Genomic DNA, 26216 nt, shown 5'->3' with positions numbered 1-26216 from the left:
CAACCGTATCTTAAGCACAGCTAACGAGGATGTAGTGAGTGACAATCTCTACACACATCTGATCACCATCTTCGGTCAGTGGACGGACCATGACCTCACCTTTACGCCTCACTCCCCGAGCATCCGCTCCTTCAGCGGTGGCATCAGATGTAACGAGAGCTGTGAGAGTACAGAGCCGTGCTTCCCCATCCTTGTATGTTACCATTCAGAATTTCCCTACAGCTTTCCATCAGTACATTTGCATATTAGCTAAATCAATAAGGTAATAGTAAAAACAAGAAGTAGAGAACTGGTAAATAATCATATTGAGACAACAATAATATAAGCTGAATTGGAATTTTAGTCATAGCAATGCATAAATAAATAAATGCACATGACTCTATCTTTTCAACACGCAGATTCCTCCCAATGACACACGCCCAAGCTTTGGCCGGAACTCGGACGAGTGCATCCCATTCTTCCGTTCGGCTCCGGCTTGCGGGACTGGCAACACCGGCCATATTTTCGGAGCTGCCAACGTGCGGGAGCAACTAAATGCCCTGACGGCCTTCCTGGATGTGGGGCAGGTGTACGGTGCAGATGAGGGGCTGGCACGTGACCTGCGTGATCTTACCACTGACAGCGGACTGCTGCGTGTGAATGAAAGATTCAATGACAGCGGACGTGAGCTGCTGCCCTTCTCTCGTATAAAGGACATGTGTGCCAACCGTAAGAACATCACCAACGATACCAATGCTGAAGACGTGCCCTGTTTCCTAGCTGGTAAGTATGCACACATGTGTGTATGTCTACTTACTGATTTATTTCTTTCTGCGAAATCAATACAGTACATAAGCTTATACATGTGTATGATTATCTGTGCTTGTACAGGGGATGTACGTGTGGATGAGAACATTGGGCTGGCCTCCATGCATACTATGATGATGCGTGAACACAACCGTCTGGCACGCGCTCTGGCCAAACTTAACCCCCAATGGAGCGGAGAGACAATCTTCCAGGAGGCTCGCAAGATCATGGGTGGCTACTTCCAGGTGTGTATGTGTGTGTGTGTGTGTGTGTGTGTGTGTGTGTGTGTGTATGTGTGTGTGTAGGTGTGTGTGAGTGTGTGTGTCCATGGAAGTCTACGTACAAGCGCGTGCCTCTAGGGTGTGCGTCTCTTCAGCTCCTGTAACATTTTGTGTTGGGTTCGTTTAGGTGGGATCTTCACTTAGTAGATAGACGAACTGTAGGGAGACAAGGATGTTCTTGAACAGTTTATTGAATCTCTTCTCACTCCTTCACATCAATTTGAAAGCTGGACCAAAGTGTTTGATTTAATTCAATTACAACTAGGCTCAATACCAAAATAAGATGTAAGTACAGTTTGGAGTCTGGACAGTCTTTTTCTCTCAACGCCTAGGTAGATCTTGCCTTCACCAAGGCAAAGGTCGGTGATCTTGGGCCTAAAAAGTTTGGGTACCACTGTCCTAGATGGACCAAATGTTAAATTTGAAAATAGAAAATGCTTCAGCTTACACAACGCATACATGATGCTCGTCTGACAACTACAGATATCATGAAACAAACTGCATATCAGTTTACCAACATTCATGTGCCACATTGTTTACCCCTTTTGCTCACAGGTGATCACATACCGTGACTACCTGCTCCACATCGTTGGGCCAGAGCTTCATGGCCCTTTGACTGACACTTTTCCTGGTTACGATGAGAATGTGGACCCGTCCATCTCTAATGTGTTCGCCACTGCAGCCTACCGCTTCGCTCACCTGGCTATACAGCCCTTCATGTTCCGCCTGGATGAGAACTATCAGGAGCATCCAAAGTGGCCCAGTGTGCTGTTCCACAAGAACTTCTTTACGCCCTGGAGGCTGGTCTTCGAGGGTGAGAGAACATGACATGGATCTGCTAGTATACACACATCATGGAACTTATACCAGCTTTCATACATGAACATGGATCCCACAGTCAGGGAAAACTCTAAATTAATCCTAAAATTGAGTTGGGATCAGGTACAACATCGGATTGATCATTTCATTCACACTCCCATTCCCATTCAATGTCCCGTAATGATGAAGTAATGGGTGTCGTGTATTCCCACCAGACCGCATTTAACAGGATGCTATGGAGCAATAGCTTAGGGAAGGATCTTAACAGGTTGTGTTAGTCTAATATGAACTTGTTTTAATATGAAGCTGCACAGCACCCAAAGGGTTCCTACCAAGCGTATCTTTTTTTTTAAACTATCTTAGCTTATCATTTCTTGCAAAGTAAAGAGATAAAAAGGCAAAGATAATTTCAAGAAATATTACAAAAATGCTTCTTAAATGTGATATTCTAAAACATGAGCTTTCTGTGTCTCCTTGTAGGGGGCATTGACCCTGTGATCAGAGGTCTGGTGGGCCGTCAGGCAAAGCTCAACACCCAAGAACACATGATGCACAATGAGCTACGTGAGCGCCTCTTTCAGTTCCTGGAGCACGTCGCACTGGACCTGGGTGCTCTTAACATGCAGAGGGGACGCGACCATGGCCTTCCTGGTGTGTGTTCTTACCTCCTTGTTTTGTAATCCTGCTTAAAGAATGCCGGTGATCTTAACTCCAACGCCTGTGATCTTAACTCTTATGCCACACCTAGACCAGACCACCTGCCCCAGTAGAAGTGCCCAGTACAACTTTTATCAAACATCCACTCCATTTGTCTTCTCCCCGACTTAATACTCTCTTACACAATGTGAAGGCATCTATTTGTCAAACATCATCTCATCACACACTACTCTTTCCTCCTGTCTTTTCTGATTTCCATTCAACACATGTTTCCCATGATATTATAATAACATTTGTAATTATGAAATGTGCTAATAGATGTTTATGTAAACTAAATGACTAAATAGTATTTAACACCAAACTATAGTCCTCGAGAGCTCTCTGTTGGCAGTACAGAGACATGAGTGGCTAATGTAAATCATGTCACCTTCCAGGCTACAACAGCTGGCGTGGGTTCTGCGGGCTGTCCAAGCCTCGCACACTGGAGGAGCTGTCTGTGGTCATGAACAACACAGAGCTGGCCCGCCAGCTGCTGGAGCTCTACGGCACCGTGGACAACATTGACGTTTGGCTGGGTGGCGTGGCCGAACCCTTTGTGAACGGAGGCCGTGTGGGACAGCTGTTCGCCTGCATCATTGCCAGGCAGTTCCAGAGGATCCGCCTGGGTGACAGGTCAGCACACACACACACACACACCCTCTTTATTCTTTCTTTAACATACACCCACATATTATTGTGTAAAACTGTATATTAATATTTGTTTGTGTGTGTGTGTGTGTGTGTGTGTGTGTGTGTGTGTGTGTGTGTGTGTGCATCAGTCTGTGGTGGGAGAATGATGGTGTATTCACCGATGCCCAGCGTGAGTCTTTGAGGGCGACGTCTCTGTCTCGCATCATGTGTGACAACACCGGCATTACTGAGGTGCCTGAGAACCCCTTCGAGTTCCGTCCCCGTGGGTCTGGATACACACGCTGCGAGGACATCCCAGCCTTCGACCTGAGCCCCTGGAAAGCCGAAGGTAAGATACTAACGTGACAGAGACAAACAGAGAGGCAGAGAGAGGATTATGTATGTATTTAGAGGTCTGAGAAGTAGAGTTCTAACCTTAGCTGAGAGCGTTTACATATATGTGTGTGTGTAAGTGTGCGTGTGTTCTGAATAATAATTGTCAAGAGAAGAAGAATCTTCCTGTGTGTACATGTTTGGGTATTTGTGTAAAACTATGTTTGTCTTAGGAGGTGAGGATAGAGCGCACCCTGGCAGCGGCAAAGTGGGACCCCAAGGTGAGAGGCAATCAGTCAACCATCTTCTCTTTATCTATGCCTTAATAAGCTAACTGTCTCTGCCTCTGTAGAACCATCACCATGCATATTAAAGCACACATTAGCACAGAGATAATGATCGCAACATAACAGCGTCTTCCCTGTGAGTGAGAAGAACCATAACTGAAATAGAACTCTACAGAATTTGAACATTTGAATTCTCCCCTCTCTCTCAGGACCACCTGGCCCCCAAGGCCCACCAGGGCCCCCAGGATCGAATGGCGCTGCTTCTCGTGAGGCCTTTGCTGTGCGCCTGGGCTACAACTTCCCACACCCAGGCAAGCCGATCTCCTTCAAGAACGTCATCTACAATGGCCAGGACCTGTACAGCACTAAGACAGGCCTGTTCACGTGCACACAGCCGGGCGTCTACCAGTTTGACTTCCACTGCACGCTCTACCAGAATGTGGGCAACGTGGACCTGCGCCACAACGACAAGCTGGTGCTCCACTCCTTCACCACGCAGCAGAGCGGCTATGTGACGGCCACCGGGGGCACCATTCTGCAGCTGGCGGCCGGTGACACCGTCTACCTCAGCGCCAACTACGGGGGCAACGGCCTGACCGCTGACAGCTTCTTCTCTGGGCACATTCTCTTCTCCGTCTAACGTGCCAGTGGCTGAGGCCTCCACATCCCCACATGCTCTCATCGTCTGTCCTCCTCTCATACTCTTCTTTCCCTCTTCTTGTCTCTGATCTTCTCCCAATCACTCCTCTCCTCTTTCTCCGTCACTCAGGTCAGTGAAAATAAGATGAAGGATGAGCACTTAAGTAACTGAAGGATGAGCACTTAATGTGTATTACATGTTGTGTTTTATTTTGTTTTAAAATCTTCCATGAATGATCCATCTTACTTTATTAATGAGAGGGAAATACTCACTTCAGGGAACTGTTGCATACTTGTTTGCACTGCTTTATCAATGCACTGAAAGCACAAATACTCAAACACGCACAGACATGTCTATTTTTTTTACTTTTTTATTGTGGTGATTTGTTAGCACCAATGCAGGGATTTGAGTCAAATAGTGTTGTTAACATATATTTGAAGTATTTGCTTGTTGATCCATGCACTTTTTGTCTATACTAATGAACAAACCTGTCCTTTCTTTAAGATCTTGTAAGATCTTCTTTAGGATGTGTACATTCTAAATGCAATAAAGATTTAAATGCTGCACCTGAGTGGTTTTCTTGTGCAGTGATGACATTGTAAAAATGTTGGTTAGGTGTGTGATATTCACAAAGACTAAATTACAGCAACAAGCCCTGAGGAGACTTAAAGTAGCAATAAGGAGTTATGTTCCAAAGCTAACAAGCTAACTACCTAAAAGTCATGCAAATATACTGGAAACACCACCAACAGTTCAGTTGACACTGATATAAACTTGCCAACACACTAACTGGTGTCTTCTGGCAGTGTAGCTGCCAATGTCATGCTGTGAAAGCTTTTCTACAATTTTTGCAGGGTATTCCAGCCCGGTAAACAGAACTACATAGCGCATATCCTGGATGGCTAGTGGGAGAGACACAGGTGTTTATCTGTCCTGCACATGACCATATGCTATCGAAAATGTATCGAATTATCGAAATTATTTGAGGATGGTACCAAAACTAGTTGCCTATAAAACCATACCTCAAAAAGTGTCAAATTGTTGCATAGTGTTACTTTAAGTGGGTTGTCTTGTGAATCCCAGCTACAGGCTAAGACAAACATGGGCAAAGTACGGCCCGTTGGGCTTTTTAATCTGGCCCTAGCGTCTGGCCCAATTTTATTAAATGACGCATCGACTATAAAAATCCACATCGACCATTTTTCACAATCAACGTTGTCGATTTTGTCGACTTATTGTTGCAGTTCTATGCCGCACAGAGCCTGTGTGGCTGCTCTAACCTGTTAATGTAAATAATACAGAAGTTCAAGTGAGGTAATTGGTTTGGGCGCAGGCCTCAGATGTTTCCATGATGTTTGATGTGATCAGTCACGTTACGACATGTTTTTGTATTGTTCATGTTCGTGCAATTTGTTAAATTGCCTTGCAAATAAATGCTTTGCTACCTGTTAAAGGCCAAGTCCTTTCATGTGATGATTTTTACATGTCATTTATATTAGTTCACACACACAAACACTCCATCCATCTGTTCCTGGCCCGGCCCCTCTGTCAAATTTTAGAACCCATTGTGGCCCGCGAGTCAAAAAGTTTGCCCACCCCTGGGCTAAGATGTAGTCTGATGAACAGTATATGTTTCATAAACCTTAATGACTGAAAGGAGTTCTTTATGGATTATATTTTGGCAGCCTACAGGCATACACAATGATTTAAGTTACGTATTCCCTTATCTTCCCCACCAAACCTGTTCGGGAAAATGATCCCTTTGGAATTAAAACCTTCCTTGTAAATGGTTAATGAGAACTGTAGGTTTCTGCCTCTGTTCTCTCCAGATGTTTTATTTCAGGTTATATCCTGGTCTCTTGTGGTGGGATTCGTTCGGAGTGTGGAACTCATTTACTTCCTCAAGCTCAGAATGTCAGGAGCCGTATGGCCCAAAGGAGGTGTTTAAAACTCACATCAAAACACACCTGTTTAGGCAAGCCTATAACCTGTAAAGGTCCTGCCAACTGAAGTTGTTGCTGTATTATGTATTATTCAATGTTTTATTCACTGTTGTAAGGCGACCTTGGTTTTCTTTAAAGGCGCCCTATAAATAAAATGTATTATTATTATTATTATTATTATTATTATTATTATTTATGTGTAATTTGCATGACCATATATACTATCAAAATTAATTTGTTACCAAAGGATGGTACCAAAACTAGTTGCCTATAAAACCGTTCCTCAAAGAGTGTCAAATTGTTGCATAGTGTTACTTTAAAGAGGCTCTCTGACTGTACACATGTTTTACAGAACAGTGTTGGTGCGGTCTCTATGTCAATGCCACAAAACCAACTCATGGGGGCGCTATCCGCTCCTCACCCAAGAAGTATGCTGTTGCAGTTGTTTTAGTACCAAAAGCTTAGTTGAGACTCAGTCGGAGAATGATCAGTCAAGAAACAGGCTTCATTCTTGCATTAATGCGCATCAAGGCAGAGAGGGAGGCTTCACTCAGAAGAGTCACCTATTTCTCTGATTACGTAGACATTAAAACAGCACACTGGGCCAAGTTTAAGTTTCTGTCACATGTCAGTCTTGTTAATTATGGTTGTTTACTGATTTGTGTAGTCATGTGTTCTTTGTATGATAATTGTGTGTGTTGTGCTCTGGGTAGGGGGGAACTGTGTGGCAGGAACTCTATACTGTGGACTGATGAACTGATGGACTAATAGCCACAGTTTTTATTTGATTGAATGATTGAGACAGTGGGAGGAATCCTTTTTATAAAAGATGGGGTACGGAGAAGGAAATGACTCGTCTTCCCAGGCAACGCCATCCAGCTGGGTCAGAACGAAGGGCAACCAGCCAGCGTAGTTACTAGTTAAGAATCTTAAAGATGACTTTGTAAACCTTGGTTACATAGGCCTTTACTCTTACACACACATACAGTAGATATGAACTGATAAATGTCTTCCTCAGAAAGTCTTGTTGTGCTTGACGTGTCTTGCCAAGGCACACAAAGAACTCTGATGTTATGAACCTAGTGAAGGCTACATTTTTTCCTTTATTGATTCTGCTGTTTGGAGACTAAATGAGTGGGCAGAGCACGGCTGCATACAAAACTATGTTTATAGTGATGAGGAACAATGTTTTCACAGCCATCAGCATTAGTGGGTTAAGGACATAATATATGAGAGAGAAAATGCTTGGTTGATAAACAGATAAAGAATTACATTTAAGTAAACAATTAAGAGTAGGTTATATGGCCACTTTATTATTAGTGCTGTCAAACAATTCAAATATTTAATCGCGATTAATCGCATTTATGTCATAGTTAACTCAAAATGAATCGCAATAAATCGGACATTTTTATCTATTCTAAATGTCCCTTCATTTATTTTTTTCCATAATTTTTTTTTTTTCATTTTAATGCTCTTATCAACATGGAAAAGTGGATTGGCTTGCATTATGGAAATGTTTTATTTTATTGAAAAAAAACATTGCCAAACAGGGCGGTACAAAATTAAATTATAAAATGTACATTTCAGGTAAACAAGGACTCAGCCTATGGTGCAGTTAAACCATGGCTTAATATTTTCTTTTCAAGTTTGCTGGGAACATAGCAGTCAGGCCTCTAATTTCAGAAACAATGAACCGTAACAGTTAGGTTATCAATAAAAGGTAAGCCTACTACTTCTTTGCTTTCAGCCAGCTACTCAGACCAGCCTGTTGACATTTTCAGACAACAGTGAAGCTCGCTCCTTTTGTACAACACAACTTTTTAAAGTAAACTTTCATTTAACTGCTCATTACAGAAAATAATCGGTGGCTTTGCCACTGTGCATTTAAGTAATTTAAACAAAGTCAAGTATAAACACAAGGAATGCACTTTTTAAAGTGCCCTTATGCAGTAATTGTACTTCAGGGTTAGGGTTAGGATAAGCAGTTTTACCTTAAAATAACAGCTTTGAAAGAATTGGGGGGCTACAATGACTTTTAATATGGAGAATCGCCTCCGTGCCATTGCCATACCAGGGTCCATTGGCAAATGACTGCGTTATGTAGGTGTGCCTGAAGCAGTCCGGTTTTAACTGTCTGCCGAACTAGTAGCTTAATTGCCGTCGTGTGTTGCACTTGCTTGATTTTTGACTGTGTTAGGCCAGTTGTTGACTAACTAGTTTGTCATAGTGTCAAAGTAAGCACATTCCAAGAGATTTCGCTAGTTTGAGCCACTAGCATCTCGTAAGCGATTGGCAATTGATCCGTTGTGCTGCTTTATTCACTGTGTCCAAAATTTTCCATCGTTTTTTAGATTTCCATCTTTTTTTACACCATGTTGTAATCGTGGACGTTGCGGTTAGAAAATCGAGTTTTACCATATCGCGATTTAATCGCAAATGCAATTAATCGTTCAGCCCTATTGTAAACCGCACTCTCCTCACAAAGGTTGCCAATGAGAACACTGTTGGATCAGTTGGTTTAAAATGTCACACAGAGTTTTGTATATATGACAATGGATTCAAGTTCACTTAATCAGAACTGACAAGGAACCCCCTGGCTTCATCACGGAAGGGGAAGTCATGACAAGGTGTTAACACTGAGGGCCCAGTGTCTGGATGCTACATGATTTACAAGCAAGATGGGGAGATCGTATTACCATAATCCTTCAATTAGTGCCAACGCAGACATTTCCTGATAGTTACCTCATTGTTCTCTCTTTCTGGTCTGGCAAGGAACCGACCTGTTATATTAAATAAGGTAGGGGAGAGTGGGGTAATGTGAGACATTTTTTACATTTGCTCTCCTCTAGGCGAGCTTAATTGATGTATCAGTAAAATGTACACATATCCCATTTATTCAGGATGTTTCCTAGCAATTGAAATCATCAGAATGTCTTCAAGACAAAGGGCATTGAAAATATGATTGTTTTAAAAAAAGTGGTCTTGTGTCTCACTTTACCCCAGTTTAGGGGTAAAGTGAGACAGACCAGAGAAATCAACGGGGTAAAGTGATCCACTTACTTTTTCCACTTTAAAACTACCATAACAACACATGTTGTAACAGTAAGAATCCTGACAGCTAGCTTGACAACTACACATTCCAAAACCTATATCGGACTAGTAACAGAATCAAGGGGATTGGTCAATTAAGCATTTTAACATAACACTTGAAAGTAACTCCGAACAAAATCATGTACAACATAATATAATTAAAAATGTTTTTGTTAACATTCAAATGACAGATAGAATGACCAGTTAGATTAGAACACAGGCATAGGACCATAATCAGAACCAGCTAGAACAGCCTGGGACTCAGAACACAGGACCCAGAGACCCAGCTGGATTAGAATATCAGCCTCGTACTCATTTTGTAAGGGATAATGTATGGAACGCCGGTCATTATCGTGAAAATAAGCCCCGACAGGGCGAACGGCACCCCGACGCGAAGGTTACAGTCATCTGAAGTGGATGGACCAGTGGAGTTCAGCTCAGGATTTGGCCGGTCTGACACCAGAGATGGTGCAAACACTTCCTCAGGGAAAAAAGCTTGGTTATATGGGAATATCCCAGTGGACTTGAATCCAGAAGAGATATTCCGTTGTGTCACTGCTGACAAAAAGGCCTCATTCACAAGTCCTGCAATCTGGTAGATGGGGAGTGTTTTGCCAGGGTTAGATCTCTCTAAACAGTGTCTCACTTTACCCCACAGCATATGTCTCACTTTACCCCGCAGCCACTTTTTTAGAAAAAACAACATCTCTAAGCATTTCAGGCTAATCTTCACCAACATCAATCACATGGTTTTATATGTTGGAAGTTCATTAACATGTATGATATAAGTTTTTCTACCTGAATCAATTTGCTTTGACACAACAGTTGATTTAGTTCACATCAAGAAAATTTACTTTTACATGCAAAAAACACATTTTTGTGCAAAAACATACTTTCCACAGCACCAGCACCAACCTCTCCTTCATGGCAAGGGGGGAATGGGAATGGCTTGAAAACATAATTGTCATTTGACCAAAAATGTGTTCCTTAGCCTAGATACAGGGGGTGTCTCACATTACCCGATGTCTCACATTACCCCGCTCTCCCCTACATCAGCATTTGCTTCATCATGTTTTGAAACCTAATTTGGCAACATGGAAGTTGTGCTGTCATGTTTTGAGGACTCAGTAATGTTAAGCATGAATTTGCCATGTCATGTTTTGTAGGTTTGCCTTCAGATATTTGCGCTGTCATGTTTAGTGTGGCCTCAGCACAACCATTAAGTATCGCATGTTGTATAACATAGACTCATCTCCTTTTATAACATATAGACTGTTATAGACACATAAAACATCATGCATAAAAACAAACACTGACGAAATGTTTAAATGTTTGAAATTCTAGCTAGTGCTAGTTAGCTAGCTGCTACCCGAACTTCCTTAATCAACAGCTAATTTTAAGTGTGATAGACATCCCACAACAGAAACAAGCCAGATTGAAAGAGTTTTCGATACTAAGCAGACAAAACAGCACATTTTGATGGATGAAAGCTTTCTTTCCTTTTTTTAATTTGTCCGTTATTACAGTGCATGAAATGCCCTGTATTGTTATTCCTAGGCTTCTTCTTCTTCTTCTTCTTCTTCTTCTTCTTCTTCTTCTTGTTACCTTTTTCTGCGATTAATTCAGCCCATTGTGTGTATGCAGATACTTCTGATACCAAAAAAACCTTTGATATTGTGTATATTTATTAATGTTGTAAGGTTAAGACCATTTGAACTATATTGTGTATATTTACTAATGTTGCAAGGTTAAGGCCATTTGAACTATATTGTGTATATTTCCTAATGTTGTAAGGTTAAGACCATTTTAACTATATTTTGTATATTCACTAATGTTGTAAGGTTAAGACCATTTTACTATATTGTGTATATACACTGCCATCTAAAACCAAACATATTGAAATTCAAGGCAACTGGTGTAACTTTCCTTTCAGCCATCTCCAGATTGACATAACTTTGACCTTTCACCTTTAAGTGACCTCTGAAGGTGAGCTGAACAGTGGATGTCATCAGCTGTGGTGACAGGATAGAGACACATGCACGAGGGGAAGTAGGATGCCAAAAGTCTGCATTGAATACTTTTTTAATTACAGCATTGCCGAAGTATCCATGGTTTAGTTCATAGTCTTTTTATATGGTGAATGTAGGATGTCAACTCTGCACTGGGACACGTTTCAAACCAATTGCGAATGTCTATAATTTTAAAGACAGTTATAAACTCTTTTACTTAAAATATGATGCTCTAAAATTCTCAATTGTGTTGGCCAGAAAAGACAACCAGCTTCTCCTCTGTGTGTGTGTGTGTGTGTGTGTGTGTGTGTGTGTGTGTGTGTGTGTGTGTGTGTGTGTGTGTGTGTGTGTGTGTATGTGTGTGTGTGTGTGTTTGTTTTGATTAATTTGTTTGTGTATTAACACATTTGTCTTTCAGCCTATTGATAAGCATCCCCCCCTGATCAGCCTGTGACAGTAGAGGGACCACTGGATGGCAGACACACTGCCATACCAACTGACACCAGGGCAGCAAAGGAAAAAAGACATTTTCAATGAGATGCAAGAGAGAACAAGTATCTGGATAACACAAGGAGGAAACACTAGTCCATGAAATGCTACTTTCGACAAACACCTACAGATCATCATTTTCCATGTGGGATGGATGTGTACTTGGCATTGTCTCTGTCAACAGCAATTATCAAGTCAATCATGGAATGTCTTGAATGTGACTGAAACAATATAAGGAAGTAAGCATACATTGCTAGGAACCTATTGTTGCAGACGGAAGGTGTGACAAATGGCTTGTGGCTTAAGTTGTACTGGTTTGCCCAGAGGCAGTGGTATGCAAACTGAGCTGTCTCCCAGTGTAATTTGATCCTGTAGTTCGATAGAACTGTGACGAAAGTTGTGAATGCCCAGAGCATGCTTCCCCATCCGTGTTTCTTATCATTCAGAATATCCCTACAGCATTCTATCAGTACATTAGCATATTAGCTAAATCCATATGGTAGTAGAAACTAGAAGTAGAGAACTGGTAAATAATCATATTAAGATCCTGCAGGTGGAAATCCCCAGGCATTGCTGACATGTTTAATAACTCGTATCTCTATACTAATGCTGTCAAACGATTAAAATATTTATTCGCGATTAATCGCATTTTTGTCATAGTTAACTCAAAATGAATCGCGATTAATCGCACATTTTTATCTATTCTAAATGTCCCTTCAATAATTTTTTTCCATCATTTTTATTTTATTTTAATGCTCTTATCAACATGGAAAAGTGGATTGGCTTGCTTTATGCAATGTTTTATTTTATTGAAAAACAACATTGCCAAACAAGGCGGTAAAAAATTAAATTATAAAGTGCACATTTCAGATAAACAAGGACTCAGTCTATAGTGCAGTTAAACCATGGCTTAATATTTTCTTTTTTTCAAGTTTGCTGTGAACATAGAAGTCAGGCCTCTTATTTCAAAAACAATGAACCATAACAGTTAGGTTACCAATAAAAGGTAAGCCTACTACTTCTGTGCTGTCAGCCAGCTGCCTGTTGACATTTGCAGACAAACAGTGAAGCTCGCTTCTTTTGCACAACACAACTTTTAAAGGTAAACTTTCTATTCAAAAGCTTTTTATCATCCATTTCGCCGTATCGCACTCACCATTCACTCAAATGTAACGTTAGCCTACTACACAGTTTGGGAGGGCAAAACTTTTTTTTTTTTTGTACAACGCGTTAATCGCGCGATAAAAAAATTGATGGCGTTAAAATGGGTTTGCGTTAACGCCGTTAATAACGCGTTAAACTGACAGCACTACTCTATACATCACTATAGTGCATTGAACAACCACACATCCATTGTAGTCATTTAAAGTTGTGAAGGTAAAACTCACAAATATGCAATGTGCAGAAGAGCATGTCAATGGTCATTTTAGGTGGTCTGGTAAAATTGTGTGCATAAGTTTGCCTGTGCGTGTGTGTGTGTGTGTGTGTGCATGCATGCGTGTATAAGTTTGCCTGTGCGTGTGTGTGTGTGCATGCATGCGTGTATAAGTTTGCGTCTGTGTGTGTGTGTTTGTAGGTAGTTCCATGAAAGGGGATTACTTAACATTAGTCATGACCGAAATTATAAGGAAGGAAGAGAGAACTTACCCATGACGCTAAAAGGTGTGGCCACCATGATGACCTCTTAATCTTTAAATACTGCTCACATCTGCAGGTCGATGCAGAGAGCTGAGGACACCTGCTAGAGGTAAGAGCATTACACTCATATGGGACATGGGAATGGTGGCTACATACATGCAAGGTGATAGAAAATAATTGTCTTTACCGAAGTGCCTTTGCTTTTGGTGTGAAGTGAAATTGAAGGATAAGTCGCTGTAGTGTATGATCAAATTATTTATTTACTGGTCAGTTGAAAATGCAAACTGTGGTCAATTATGGTAAATCTACATTTTTATATATAAATATTACATGTTACTCACAGGCAACTTAAAGGTCAGGGGATAACCTAAAAATAATGACATTACGCTGAAGCACACACTAATGTCACATCACTATACTGTACGCATAGTTTTCTGTGATGGCTAATTTATCTATTAGATTTGTCTAGTTCCATACAGCCTCAGTGCAGATATGAGTGGACGTCTTACTCTGATCCTTTTACAGTAATGACAATTTGACCCACTCTGTGTGTGTGTGTGTTTCAGAAATGGCGCGTGTGCTGTGTGTTCTGGCCATGGGGCTGTGTGTTTGTGTGCTGGCACAGGTGTCTGCAGGTGAGTCAAATCCTCTTTGACTGTGTGAGACAATGTTCACTCTTTTTGAGTATTACAACTGATGTCCATTTTTTGTTATTGTTTCTGATGAATTAGCAAATTAGATAGATAGACAATTACAATTGTATCACAATTCATTTGAAATGGAGTTATAATTTGTTAAATCTTATAGTGAAATTTCAGTGGCAAAGTGCAAAGCCAAAACACTGTGTTCACATATATTTCACTATCATCAAAAATGTTTATTTACAAGTATTCTCAATAGTTTTTTTGTTATTTACAGTGTTGTTTACATATTTGTGTGTGTATTTATTATCACTCACAGAGACCTTGAGTAGAAGTGCTGTTCTGAGAGCCGTCAATGACGCCAAAAAAATTATTGATGATGCCTACACATACTCTCGGGCAGAGTAAGTGTGAGACCATACATGATTGAGCACTGAAGTGTGTTTGTGTGTAATGGACACTGATACTATTTGTTGTGTGTGTGTGTGTGGATGTGCAGGAGTCTGAGGCGTGTGAGGCAGAAAAAAGACCTAAACCCGTCTGACCTCCTGCGTTTGGTGAAGCAGCCGGCTCGAGAGACGCGCTCGGCAGTGAGAGCAGCAGACTACCTGGAGTACACACTCCAGCTCCTGCAGGACAGACACCACATCCACAAGCGCTCACTCAATGCTACAGGTACACACACACACACAACCACACAACCACACACACACGTTCACACACACACACACACACACACACACACACACAGACACACACTCATGCATTATGCTTCTGTGTTTTTAACAGATCTGATCAGTGGAGAGGATCTGGAGACCATCGCTCGTCTGACTGGTTGTGCTGCCCGCGTCCGTCAACCAAATTGTAAGAGCGAACCCCACCTAAACCAGTACCGCACAACTACCAGCGTCTGCAATAACAGGTACACACACACAAGCACACACACACACGCATACAGTGCTTTGAAAGCAGTGAGGGTCTGGGTGTGGGTTCCTCATGCACTGAATAAAGACACATCAATCCTAAGAGTGTTTTCACAGTATATGTGTGTGTGTGTGTGTGTCCTTGTGTGTGTGTGTATATGTGTGTGTGTGTGTGTGTGTCTTCATATTTGTGCTTTCTCAGGAAGTTTCCCCGCCGTGGCTCCTCCAACACTCCTTTTCTGCGCTTGCTTCCTGCTGAGTATCAAGATGGCGTCAACCTACCACAGGGGTGGGACCCCATGCTGCAGCGCAATGGAGCCCTGCTGCCACTGGTATGTGTGTGTGTGTGTGTGGGTATGTATGTGTATGTGTGTGTGGGTATGTGTGCAAGTGTGTGTGTGTGGGTAATGGATGTCAACAATCAGTTTATCAACAAATCAGCCATTAGAGTAATATATAGTCCATAGTAATTCAATTTGTACACACATGAATTAACTTCGTCAACAGTCAAAATCCCAGCATCATGAAGATGAACCTGTGAACAATCATTCATACCAGTTATCCTGCTCTTCCCTAATTTTTATATGGCTATGTCTTTACCTTTTTTCTGTCTTTTCTTTTAGGTGAGGCTCGTTTCCAACCGTATCTTAAGCACATCTAACGAGGATGTAGTGAGTGACAATCTCTACACACATCTGATCACCATCTTCGGTCAGTGGACGGACCATGACCTCACCTTTACGCCTCACTCCCCGAGCATTCGCTCCTTCAACAGTGGCACCAACTGTGACGAGAGCTGTTTGCGTATAGAGCCGTGCTTCCCCATCCGTGTATGTTATCATTCAGAATATCCCAATAGCTTTCCATAGCTACATTTGCATATTAACTAAATCCATAGCTAAATCAATAAGGTTATAGTACAAACTAGAAATAGAGAACTGATAAATAATCATATTGAGACAACAATAATATAAGCTGAATTGGAACTTTAGTCATAGCAATGCATAAATAAATAAATGCACATGACTCTATCTTTTCAACACGCAGATTCCTCCCAATGACACACGCTTCGGCCGGAACTCGGACGAGTGCATGCCATTCTTCCGTTCGGCTCCGGCTTGCGGGACTGGCAACACCGGCCATATTTTCGGAGCTGCCAACGTGCGGGAGCAACTAAATTCCCTGACAGCATTCCTGGATGTGGGGCAGGTGTACGGTGCAGATGAGGGGCTGGCACGTGACCTGCGTGATCTTACCACTGACGAGGGCCTGCTGCGTGTGAATGAAAGATTCAATGACTGTGGACGTGAGCTGCTGCCCTTCTCTCGTATGGAGGAAATGTGTGCCAACCGTGGGAGAATCACCAAGGATGCCAATGCTGAAGAGGTGCCCTGCTTCATAGCTGGTAAGTATGCACACGTGTGTGTATGGCTACTTACTATCTTACTGTTTTATTTCTTGCTGTGAAATCAATACAGTACATAAGCTAATACATGTGTATGAACAGGGGATGTACGTGTGGATGAGAACATTGGGCTTGCCTCCATGCACACTATGATGATGCGTGAACACAACCGTCTAGCACGCGCTCTGGCCAAACTTAACCCCCAATGGAGTGGAGAGACCCTCTACCAGGAGGCTCGCAAGATCATGGGTGGCTACTTCCAGGTGTGTGTGTGTGTGTGTGTGTGTTTGTGTTTGTGTTCATGAAAGTGTAATGCCTCTAAGGTGTGAGTCTCTTAAGGTATGCATAAATGATGCGCATGGGACAACTACAGACTCAATGACACAGACAGCATATCACTGTTTGCCAATATCATGTTCCACATTGTTTACCCCTTTTGCTCACACAGGTGATCACGTTCCGTGACTACCTGCTCCGCATCGTTGGGCCAGAGATCCTTAATGGACCTGAGATTGGCCCTTTTCCTGGTTATGATGAGAATGTGGACCCGTCCATCTCTAATGTGTTTGCCACTGCAGCCTACCGCTTTGCTCACCTGGCTATACAGCCCTTCATGTTCCGCCTGGATGAGAACTATCAGGAGCATCCAAAGTGGCCCAGTGTGCTGTTCCACCGTAACTTCTTTACGCCCTGGAGGCTGGTCTTCGAGGGTGAGAGAACATGACATTGATCTGCTAATCAACACACAACATGGCACTTATACCAGCTCTCGTACATGCACATGGTTCCCACAGTCAGGGGAAACCCAGAATGAATCCTAGAACTGAGTTGATATCAGGTACACCAGACCGCATTTTACAGGATGCTATGGAGCGCTAGCTTAGGGAAGCATCTTAACAGGTTGTGTGAGAGGTTTCATGCCAGTTGACCTGGCTATGAACTATCCTAGCCATCCCAAGCTTAGGGAACCATCTTCGTAGTTAGCAGTGTTGGGAGTAACGCGTTACAAAAGTAACGAATTACTGTAATGCATTGCTTTTTGCGGTGACGCGGTAATGTAAGGCATTACAGAAAAAAAATGGTAATATTTACCTCGGTACAAATGTCAGTAACGCGCGTTACAATGCATTTTTAACCTGGAATGAAGTGTTTTATTTCCCTTCATCCAAATTCGCCCAAATCACCGCGAGATCAGCAGAGGTGAAACGTCGGCGCAAAATGTTTCACTTCCTTTTCCTTTAGGCTAATCGATGCCGCTTTCAACGGTGGAATCGTCAGCTTTCCGAAAAATTGGCAGCAAGATCCCTGTGGCCACCAATGATGACTGACAAGGTAAGGCTATAACGTTCAGATATGGTATCCTTGCATATGATACCCACACTACCATTGCGTCAACATGTTTTTTTCTTACTGGGCTAAGGTAACTTTCCTTCTGAAGCCATGTCACAATTCAATTAAATGTGGTTTGGAGCCACACATTCATTGGTTCTAACAGACATGAATGAAAATGTACTTTTCCATTCTCAGAATATAGCCTAAAAAATGAATCACAAACGATTAAATATGTGGCCATCAACATGATCAGACAAGTTCAGAGAATTAACGTTAGCCTTATTTAGCACCAAGGTTCTCCCTCCTAGGCTAGGCTATGTGATGTTACTTCACCCGCCACTGTGGCTGTATCGTTTGACTTAAGACTCTTATCAAAGCAAACAAATGTATTGACAGTCTCTAGTTCCGCTACATACAGGCGCGCTGGAACCTCTTTCATGCCGGGGGTGCTGTGACGTGCCCCCCCCCCCCCCCCCCCCCCCCCCCACTATAAAGTTGTCGTCCCCCCCCCCAACAATAATTGTAAACACAAATAAATAATTTTGAATAATATAGTAATATGAAATATAGTTTCAGTCAATCAGCCCTGTAGCCTACACCATGAGTCGTCAGCAGCCAGCCCCCGGACCAATTCTGGCCCGCCAGCGCTTTCTTGGGAAAAAGGAAGTTTCTTGATGATGTAGCAATCTGTGTTCGAAAGAAAAAGGGAGTTTCTTTTGTGGTTGATGCAGCAGTCTGTCTTTATTCCAGTAAAGTGCGCAATCTTTTTTCCAGTAAAGTGAGCTATTTATTCACATACTCTTTGAAATGTTACCATACATTGTCCCCCCCTACAAAAATGGGATCATCACTTACAAGTATTGCCTATCGCCAATGAGAATCTAAACATGTAAACAGATCCAAAAAAATAAATGATCAACAACAACAAAACATACAACACGATCGATTATGTGGCATGTTCCAGATCTCGGCATAAATTATAAACGTCATTAACATTCACAACTCCTGTGAATCCACAATAAAGAATTCGAAAGTTTGGTCTTATTTTTTGGCTTATTGCTAGTCATTGCGACAGTAATGCGTGGGTGGAAAGTAGAAGAAGGTGCTGCAGCATCTCCATCTTCTAACTAGTCGCATTTTTGCCAAAATACGTTTTTCTTCATCAGTTACAGTACCAACTTCAGCACACACACGTGAACCTCATATAGCAAGATCTCCATGTATGCCTGTGATAACTAAAAACTAGCAAACCCATTTGTTTAACATTTATTTTCTTCCCCAACGCAAAAATATGTATTAAACCGTTTAAATATATATTTAATACATAATAATGAGTAAGAGCTTATTTATTTTTCCGGGCCTGGAGCTATAGGGGGAGCTGCAGCGCCCTCGGCACCCCCCTTCCCGCGCCACTGGCTACATATCTAACTAAACACAGGGATTTTTTTATTCATATCAAAAATACGCCTAAAAGCCCACCTCTTCACTGAATAACCCGCTAGCGTGTTAGCTGAAAATACTAGGTAACGTTACTAACTTAGCTCTTTTACCATACAGTGTACATGTAAGTAAAGCGTCTTTCTGTTAAAGTGCACTTTACCTACAAATCATTAAACACTAGTTTAGCCCAGAGCCATAGAATCTTTCTATCTTTCTAGAATCCTTCTATGTATCTGGTTTAACCTACATAGTTCTAGATCAGAACAGATACATAACGTCATTGTGAACCACGTCAATGTATGCGTTTTATAAATTTGAAATATAATGCGGAGCATTTTTGTAAGGGCGTGCTGAACATGAACATTGAAACATTGGGGTGCACTAGCCTGTGCTACCTGTCCCATACAAAAAAATATTTTGACACACATTCATTTTTCAATGTAAATGTTCTCATGGGGCAGGTAGCCTGCCTAATGCACCCAAATATTTCAATCTTCATGTTCAGCACAGCCATACCTTACAAAAATAGTTGGTTTCATTTGGGTTGTACATTGTACGGCCCCTTAGCTAATATGTAGTGTTTATATCTTAGACTCTTGAATTTGAAATCTGGCTATTTTCTTATATTTTCAGCATGTACTTCAAAGCCGAAAAACCTTGGACTTGGATGCCCAGGTGCTATACTGCCTCCACACCATAGGTGTACAGCCCATACACTAATCCAGTTGCAAACAATTTTTATTTTTTTATGACGCATAAACTATGCTTAATGCTGTGAAGTTGGAAATAATAAAGGCATAGAAATGCTAATTTTGTATCCTGTCATATTTTTAGACATTACAATACAGTCCAATTATTGTTAATATGAATAGGCCTAAAGTTACAGTATTTCTATCACAATTTGCCAGACTCTGACCTTTTGTCTGTTCTTGCGATGATTGTTCTTTGTATTGTGCCATGAGCCATCAATGTGGCTATTATGTTGTACTGTTTACCATAAGTACAGATACCACATCACCTTCCACTGGATGTGTGATTCACTAATTGAGCGTCTTGAGCTTCATTACAGTAAGATTGCCAATACTTCCAGTGATTTTGGTGCGAGTAACTTACAAGTAATACAATAGTAGTGTAATGCCTTACATTTTAAAAACAGTAATATTGTAATGTAACGAATTACTTTAAAATGACAGTAACAAGTAATAAATAATGCATTCCAGTTTTGGAGTAACTTGCCCAACACTGGTAGTTAGTCGCATGTCTAATATGAACTTGTGTTAATATGAAGCTGCACAGGCACACAGAGGGTTTGTACCAACTGTAGCTTTTTTTTAACTATCCTAGCCGATCATTTCATGCAAAGTCAAGAGATTCAAAGGTAAAGATTATTTCAAGAAACATAACAAAAAAGTCTTCTGAAATGTGATAGTCTAAAACATGAGCTTTCTGTGTCTCCTTGTAGGGGGCATTGACCCTCTGATCAGAGGTCTGGTGGGCCGTCAGGCAAAGCTCAACACTCAAGACCACATGATGATCCATGAGCTACGTGAGCGCCTCTTTGAGTTCCTGGAACACATTGCGCTGGACCTGGCTGCTCTTAACATGCAGAGGGGACGCGACCATGGCCTTCCTGGTGTGTTTTCTTATGTCCTTGAGTTTGTAATCCTGCTTAAAGAATGCCGGTGATCTTAACTCCAACGCCTGTGATCTTAACTCTTATGCCACACCTAGACCAGTTCACCTGCCCCAGTAAAAGTGCCGAGTACAACTTTTATCATACATCCACTACATTTGTCTTCTCCCCGACTTAATACTCTCTGCTAAGGTGGAAGCATCTATCCGACAAACATCATTTCACCACACACTTCTCTCTCTCTCCATTCCTTTCTGATACACATCTGTTTTCCATGCATCACTTCTTTCCCATGATATTATTATTACATTTGTAGTCCTGAAATGTGCTAACAGATGTTTATGTAAACTAAATGACAAAATAGTATTTAACACCAAACTAGAGTCCTCTAGAGCTCTCTGTTGGCAGTACAGAGAATAGCACCCTGAGACATGAGTGGCTAATGTAAATCATCTTACCTTCTAGGCTACAACAGCTGGCGTGGGTTCTGCGGGCTGTCCAAGCCTCGCACACTGGAGGAGCTGTCTGTGGTCATGAACAACACAGAGCTGGCCCGCCAGCTGCTGGAGCTCTACGGCACCGTTGACAACATCGACGTTTGGCTGGGTGGCGTGGCTGAACCCTTTGTGAATGGAGGCCGTGTGGGACCGCTGTTCGCCTGCATCATTGCCAGGCAGTTCCAGAGGATTCGCCAGGGTGACAGGTCAGCACACACACACACACACACACACACACACACACACACACACACACACACACACACACACACACACACACACACAAACACACCCTCTTTCTTCATTTTCTAACATACACCCACAGATAATTGTGTAAAACTGTATATTAATGTTTAATGTGTGTGTGTGTGTGTGTGTGTGTGTGCTTTAGGCTGTGGTGGGAGAATGATGATGTGTTCACCGAAGCCCAGCGTGAGTCTTTGCGGACAACATCTCTGGCTCGCATCATTTGTGACAACACCGGGATTACTGAGGTGCCTGAGAACCCCTTTAGGTTCCGTCCCCGTGGGTCTGGATACACACACTGCGAGGACATCCCAGCCTTCGACCTGAGCCCCTGGAGAGCCAAAGGTAAGATACTAATCAGTAGCTGTCAATGAAGGTGAATACCAGACAGAGGCAAACAGAGGAGCAGAGAGAGCGAGAAGCAGAGGGAGGATGATGTATGTATTTAGAGGTCTGAGTAGAGTAGTAGAGTACGTGTGTGTGTGTGTGTGTGTGTTTGTACACCTTCGACCTGAGCCCCTGGGGAGCCAAAGGTAAGATACTAACGTAACAGAGACACACAGAGAGGCAGAGAGAGGATGATGTATGTATTTAAAGGTCTGAGAAGTAGAGTTGTAACCTTAGCTGAAAGCGTTTACATATATGTGGGTGTGTGCATGTGTGCGTGTTTTCTGAATAATAATTGTCAAGAGAAGAAGAATCTTCTTTTGTGTAAATGTTTGGGTTTTTGTTTAATACTATGTTTGTCTTGGCAGGTGAGGATAGAGCTCACCCAGGCAGTGGCAAAGTTGGACCCCAAGGGGAGAGGCAATCAGTCAACCATCTTCTCTTTATCTATGCCTTAATAAGCTTACTGTCTCTTCTTCTGTAGAACCATCACCATGCATATTAAAGCACACATTAGCACAGAGATAATGATCGCAACATAACAGCGTTTTCCCTGTGAGTGAGAAGAACCATAACTGAAATAGAACTATACAGAATTTGAACATTTTAATTCTCCCCTCTCTCTTAGGACCCCCCGGCCCCAAAGGCCACCAAGGCCCCCCAGGATCGAATGGCGCTGCTTCTCGTGAGGCCTTTGCTGTGCGCCTGGGCTACAACTTCCCACACCCAGGCAAGCCGATCGCCTTCAAGAACGTCATCTACAATGGCCAGGACCTGTACAGCACTAAGACAGGCCTGTTCACGTGCACACAGCCGGGCGTCTACCAGTTTGACTTCCACTGCACGCTCTACCAGAATGTGGGCAACGTGGACCTGCGCCACAACGACAAGCTGGTGCTCCACTCCTTCACCACGCAGCAGAGCGGCTATGTGACGGCCACCGGGGGCACCATTCTGCAGCTGGCGACCGGTGACACAGTCTACCTCAGCGCCAACTACGGCGGCAACGGCCTGACCGCCGACAGCTTCTTCTCTGGGCACATCCTCTTCTCCGTCTAACGGGCAGAAGTAACGTGCCGGCGGCTGAGGCCTCCACATCACGACATGCTCTCATCGTCTGTCCTCCTCTCTTACTCTTCTTTCCCTCTTCTTGTCTCAGATCTTCTCCCAATCACTCCTCTCCTCTCTCTCCGTCTCTCAGGTCAGTCAAAAAAGATGAAGGATGAGCACTTAAGTAACTGAAGGATGAGCACTTAATGTGTATTACATGTTGTTTTTTATATTGTTTTAAAATCTTCCATGAATGATCTATCTTACTTTATTAATTAGAGTGATGTGCTTTACGCTGCCATTTTCCTGAAGAGGAGGGAAATACTCACTTCAGGGAACTGTTGCATACTTGTTTGCACTGCTTTATCAATGCATTGAAAGCACACATACTCAAACACGCACAGACATGTCTATTTTTTTAAAACTTTTTTATTGTGGTGATTAGTTAGCACCAATTCAGGGATTTGAGTCAAATAGTGTTATTAGCATATATTTGAAGTATTTGCTTGTTGATTCATGCACTTTTTGTCTATACTAATGAACAAACCTGTCCTTTCTTTAAGATCTGTAAGATCTTCTTTAGGATGTGTACATTCTAAATGCAATAAAGATTTAAATGCTGCACCTGAGTGGTTTTCTTGTGCAGTGAAGACATGACATCCATCAAGCACAGTGTGCAACAAGGCTGTCTGCATGAGGAGGACATTTATCAGTTCATAACTTCATATTAATGTATGTGTATAAGAGTATATGTAACCAAGGTTTACAAAGTAATCTTAAAGATTCTTCAAATAGTTTTTAAAATAGTAACTACTAAATAGTCTAATAATAAACATTAAACATTGATTCGTTATTTGATTTGACGTTCATTGGAAAAGAATGATAGGTGAAACAGAATAGATGCAATGCAAATATTCACTAAAATTAGAAATTCAGCATAGATTTTTATGTAGTGAATGACTGAGTAATGTTTGAGCGCCCTCTGCAGGACGTAGTGTGTGCTTAAGAGACCGCGAAACTTCTATGTGTATAAAGGACTCGTGCAAAGTGTAAGGAAAGACGCATTGAAAATCATGGTAGAAAACCTTTTGAAATTAACGTCTTTACTTACTGAATTAGTTTGACTAAATGTGATTATTGGATATATCTAAAGTCCTACACTTTCAGTGTTGATGAGACGAGTTTAAAACAGGAAATTACACTTTGGAATATACAGAATTGTTTTTTTCTTTGGATGCTAATTTGAGTGCTAGTTGAGTGCTAACTTGTAGCCTGATTGAAGCTTGACTGAATTACAACGAACCTGCTTGAGTTAAGCTGTTGAGAAGACCGTAATAAAGATTTCCCATTTCGGATTGAATACTCCGTCAAATATGAACATCAAGCGCAACAAGACAACTAGATGGCGACTGCGAGCCTCCCACCAAACGACACAAACTGGATTCCACACCACATTAGCCAACTGAATGAGTAACGTCTCTTTTTCTTTAAACATTCTACGGATACTTAAGAATTTTTCATGTTCTTTGGATTTAAAGAAGAGATTGTTTTAGAAGAACTGAGATAAATGAACCCAACAAACTGAGAATTTGAATGCATTGAATTGATAGCATATTTTAATGTTTGTACTGTAAGTGTGATATTGATTTGTTATGAGATCTCTTTGAACTGCTAGCCTGTGCAGTTGTATTGGGTTATGTTAATTAAGGTGAATGATTTGAAGTAGTATTTGCTTGAGAATTTGGATTCAAATAATTCCAAAATACTTTTAATTAAGTAAGATTTTTTTTCTTTTTTTACATTTTATAAAATATGAAAGTAAAGTTAACTACATTTAACGTTTGTAAAGAAATAAAATAGAAATAATAAGAAACAAATATATTCTAAAATATAATTAAATAAGAAGCAAATCGATTATAATGTAGAATTAAATAAGAAGCTAACAGGAATTTAAACAAAGAGTTGAGTTAACTGAAGGTTTGGACATTGAGTTAAAATTCAATTAAATTGATACATTTCTTTTTATTTTGAATTTTCTAAATGTTGACAGTCCTGAGCTTTGTATAAATGTAAAAAACTATTTTTCACTAAAATCTAAAAGTTCTCAAACCTTATTGTTGTCATTGACTGTGCACCTGAAAAGCACCTAGACATCTTCTGATGGCCCAGATCTCAGATTAGCCAGATTTAATATAAACAAGTGTTACATATACACAAGTGATTATGGTAATTTATCTGTACATATCTACTGTATGACTGTAAGAGTTAACACGTGATTATGCTCCTTCTCAAGATGTTCTGATCTCCCAGCTGCACCAAATCCTAGTTGACCAACTGACTGAATTCAGCACAAAGGTCTGTACTTACGTCACTAATTGACCTGGAGATTTCCTCAACTAAATGCCCAACTTCAACGTTAAGTAGCAAAACGAGTAGACATGACTTTTTTTTAGCTATTACGTTTGACATGCTTGCGCTTAAGTTACACTAACATGGCATGCTCAGCCGTGGGATGGACATAATAAACATGATAAGAATGAACTGTTGAAAAGTAAACTGCAAAGGAGTTGCAAATCAGAACTAGAAAATGCATTTTCTGAAGGAAATACCAGTGCATGAAATGCACAAGTTAAGAAAGGAAGAAGAAAAGAAAGAACAGTGAAAGAAGGAAAGAAGAGTGGAAGAAGGGAAAAAGAGTGGAAGAAGTAAAGAAGAAAAGAAAAGAGTGAACGAAGGAAAGAAGAATGGAAGAAGGAAATAAGAAAAGAAAGAAGAGTAAAGAAAAAGGAAAGACGAGTGGAAGAAGGAAAGAAGAAGAGAGAAAGAAGAAAAAAATGAAAGAAAGAAGAGTGTCAGTGTCGACCCTTCTTTTTCAAGACCTCTGCAATCTGCCCTGCCATGCTGTCAATAAACTTCCAAGCCACATCCTGGCTGATGGCAGCCCATTCTTGCATAATCAATGCTTGGAGTTTGTCAGAATTTGTGGGTTTTTGTTTGTTAACCCACCATTTGAGGATTGAA

At 41.5% G+C, this 26216-nt stretch overlaps 1 protein-coding gene across 1 annotated transcript in view; it reads left to right on the top strand.

Annotated features, from left to right (window-relative positions):
* LOC308375765 (uncharacterized protein) overlaps positions 1-23204 on the top strand; it is a gene marked incomplete at both ends in the record, with an annotated part of 26430 nt that extends 3226 nt beyond the window's left edge. The window contains 20 exons of the mRNA XM_080851943.1: positions 1-193; positions 399-762; positions 871-1031; positions 1623-1881; positions 2367-2537; positions 2978-3215; positions 3362-3561; positions 3779-3826; positions 4042-4450; positions 14782-14957; positions 15072-15204; positions 15408-15537; positions 15829-16035; positions 16253-16610; positions 16713-16873; positions 17059-17320; positions 20845-21015; positions 21481-21718; positions 21904-22103; positions 22774-23204. The exon at positions 1-193 is cut by the window's left edge and continues 14 nt beyond it. Coding sequence (XP_080708069.1) covers positions 1-193; positions 399-762; positions 871-1031; positions 1623-1881; positions 2367-2537; positions 2978-3215; positions 3362-3561; positions 3779-3826; positions 4042-4450; positions 14782-14957; positions 15072-15204; positions 15408-15537; positions 15829-16035; positions 16253-16610; positions 16713-16873; positions 17059-17320; positions 20845-21015; positions 21481-21718; positions 21904-22103; positions 22774-23204 — 4510 coding nt within the window. The remainder of the gene's footprint in view (positions 194-398; positions 763-870; positions 1032-1622; positions 1882-2366; positions 2538-2977; positions 3216-3361; positions 3562-3778; positions 3827-4041; positions 4451-14781; positions 14958-15071; positions 15205-15407; positions 15538-15828; positions 16036-16252; positions 16611-16712; positions 16874-17058; positions 17321-20844; positions 21016-21480; positions 21719-21903; positions 22104-22773) is intronic.
* Positions 23205-26216: the final 3012 nt, after the last annotated feature.

Source organism: Sprattus sprattus, assembly GCF_963457725.1.
Source record: "Sprattus sprattus genome assembly, chromosome: 15".
NCBI classification, from domain to species: Eukaryota; Metazoa; Chordata; class Actinopteri; order Clupeiformes; family Clupeidae; genus Sprattus; species Sprattus sprattus.
Note: the sequence above shows the minus strand (reverse complement) of the source record. Positions and strands in the feature narration are given on the sequence as shown.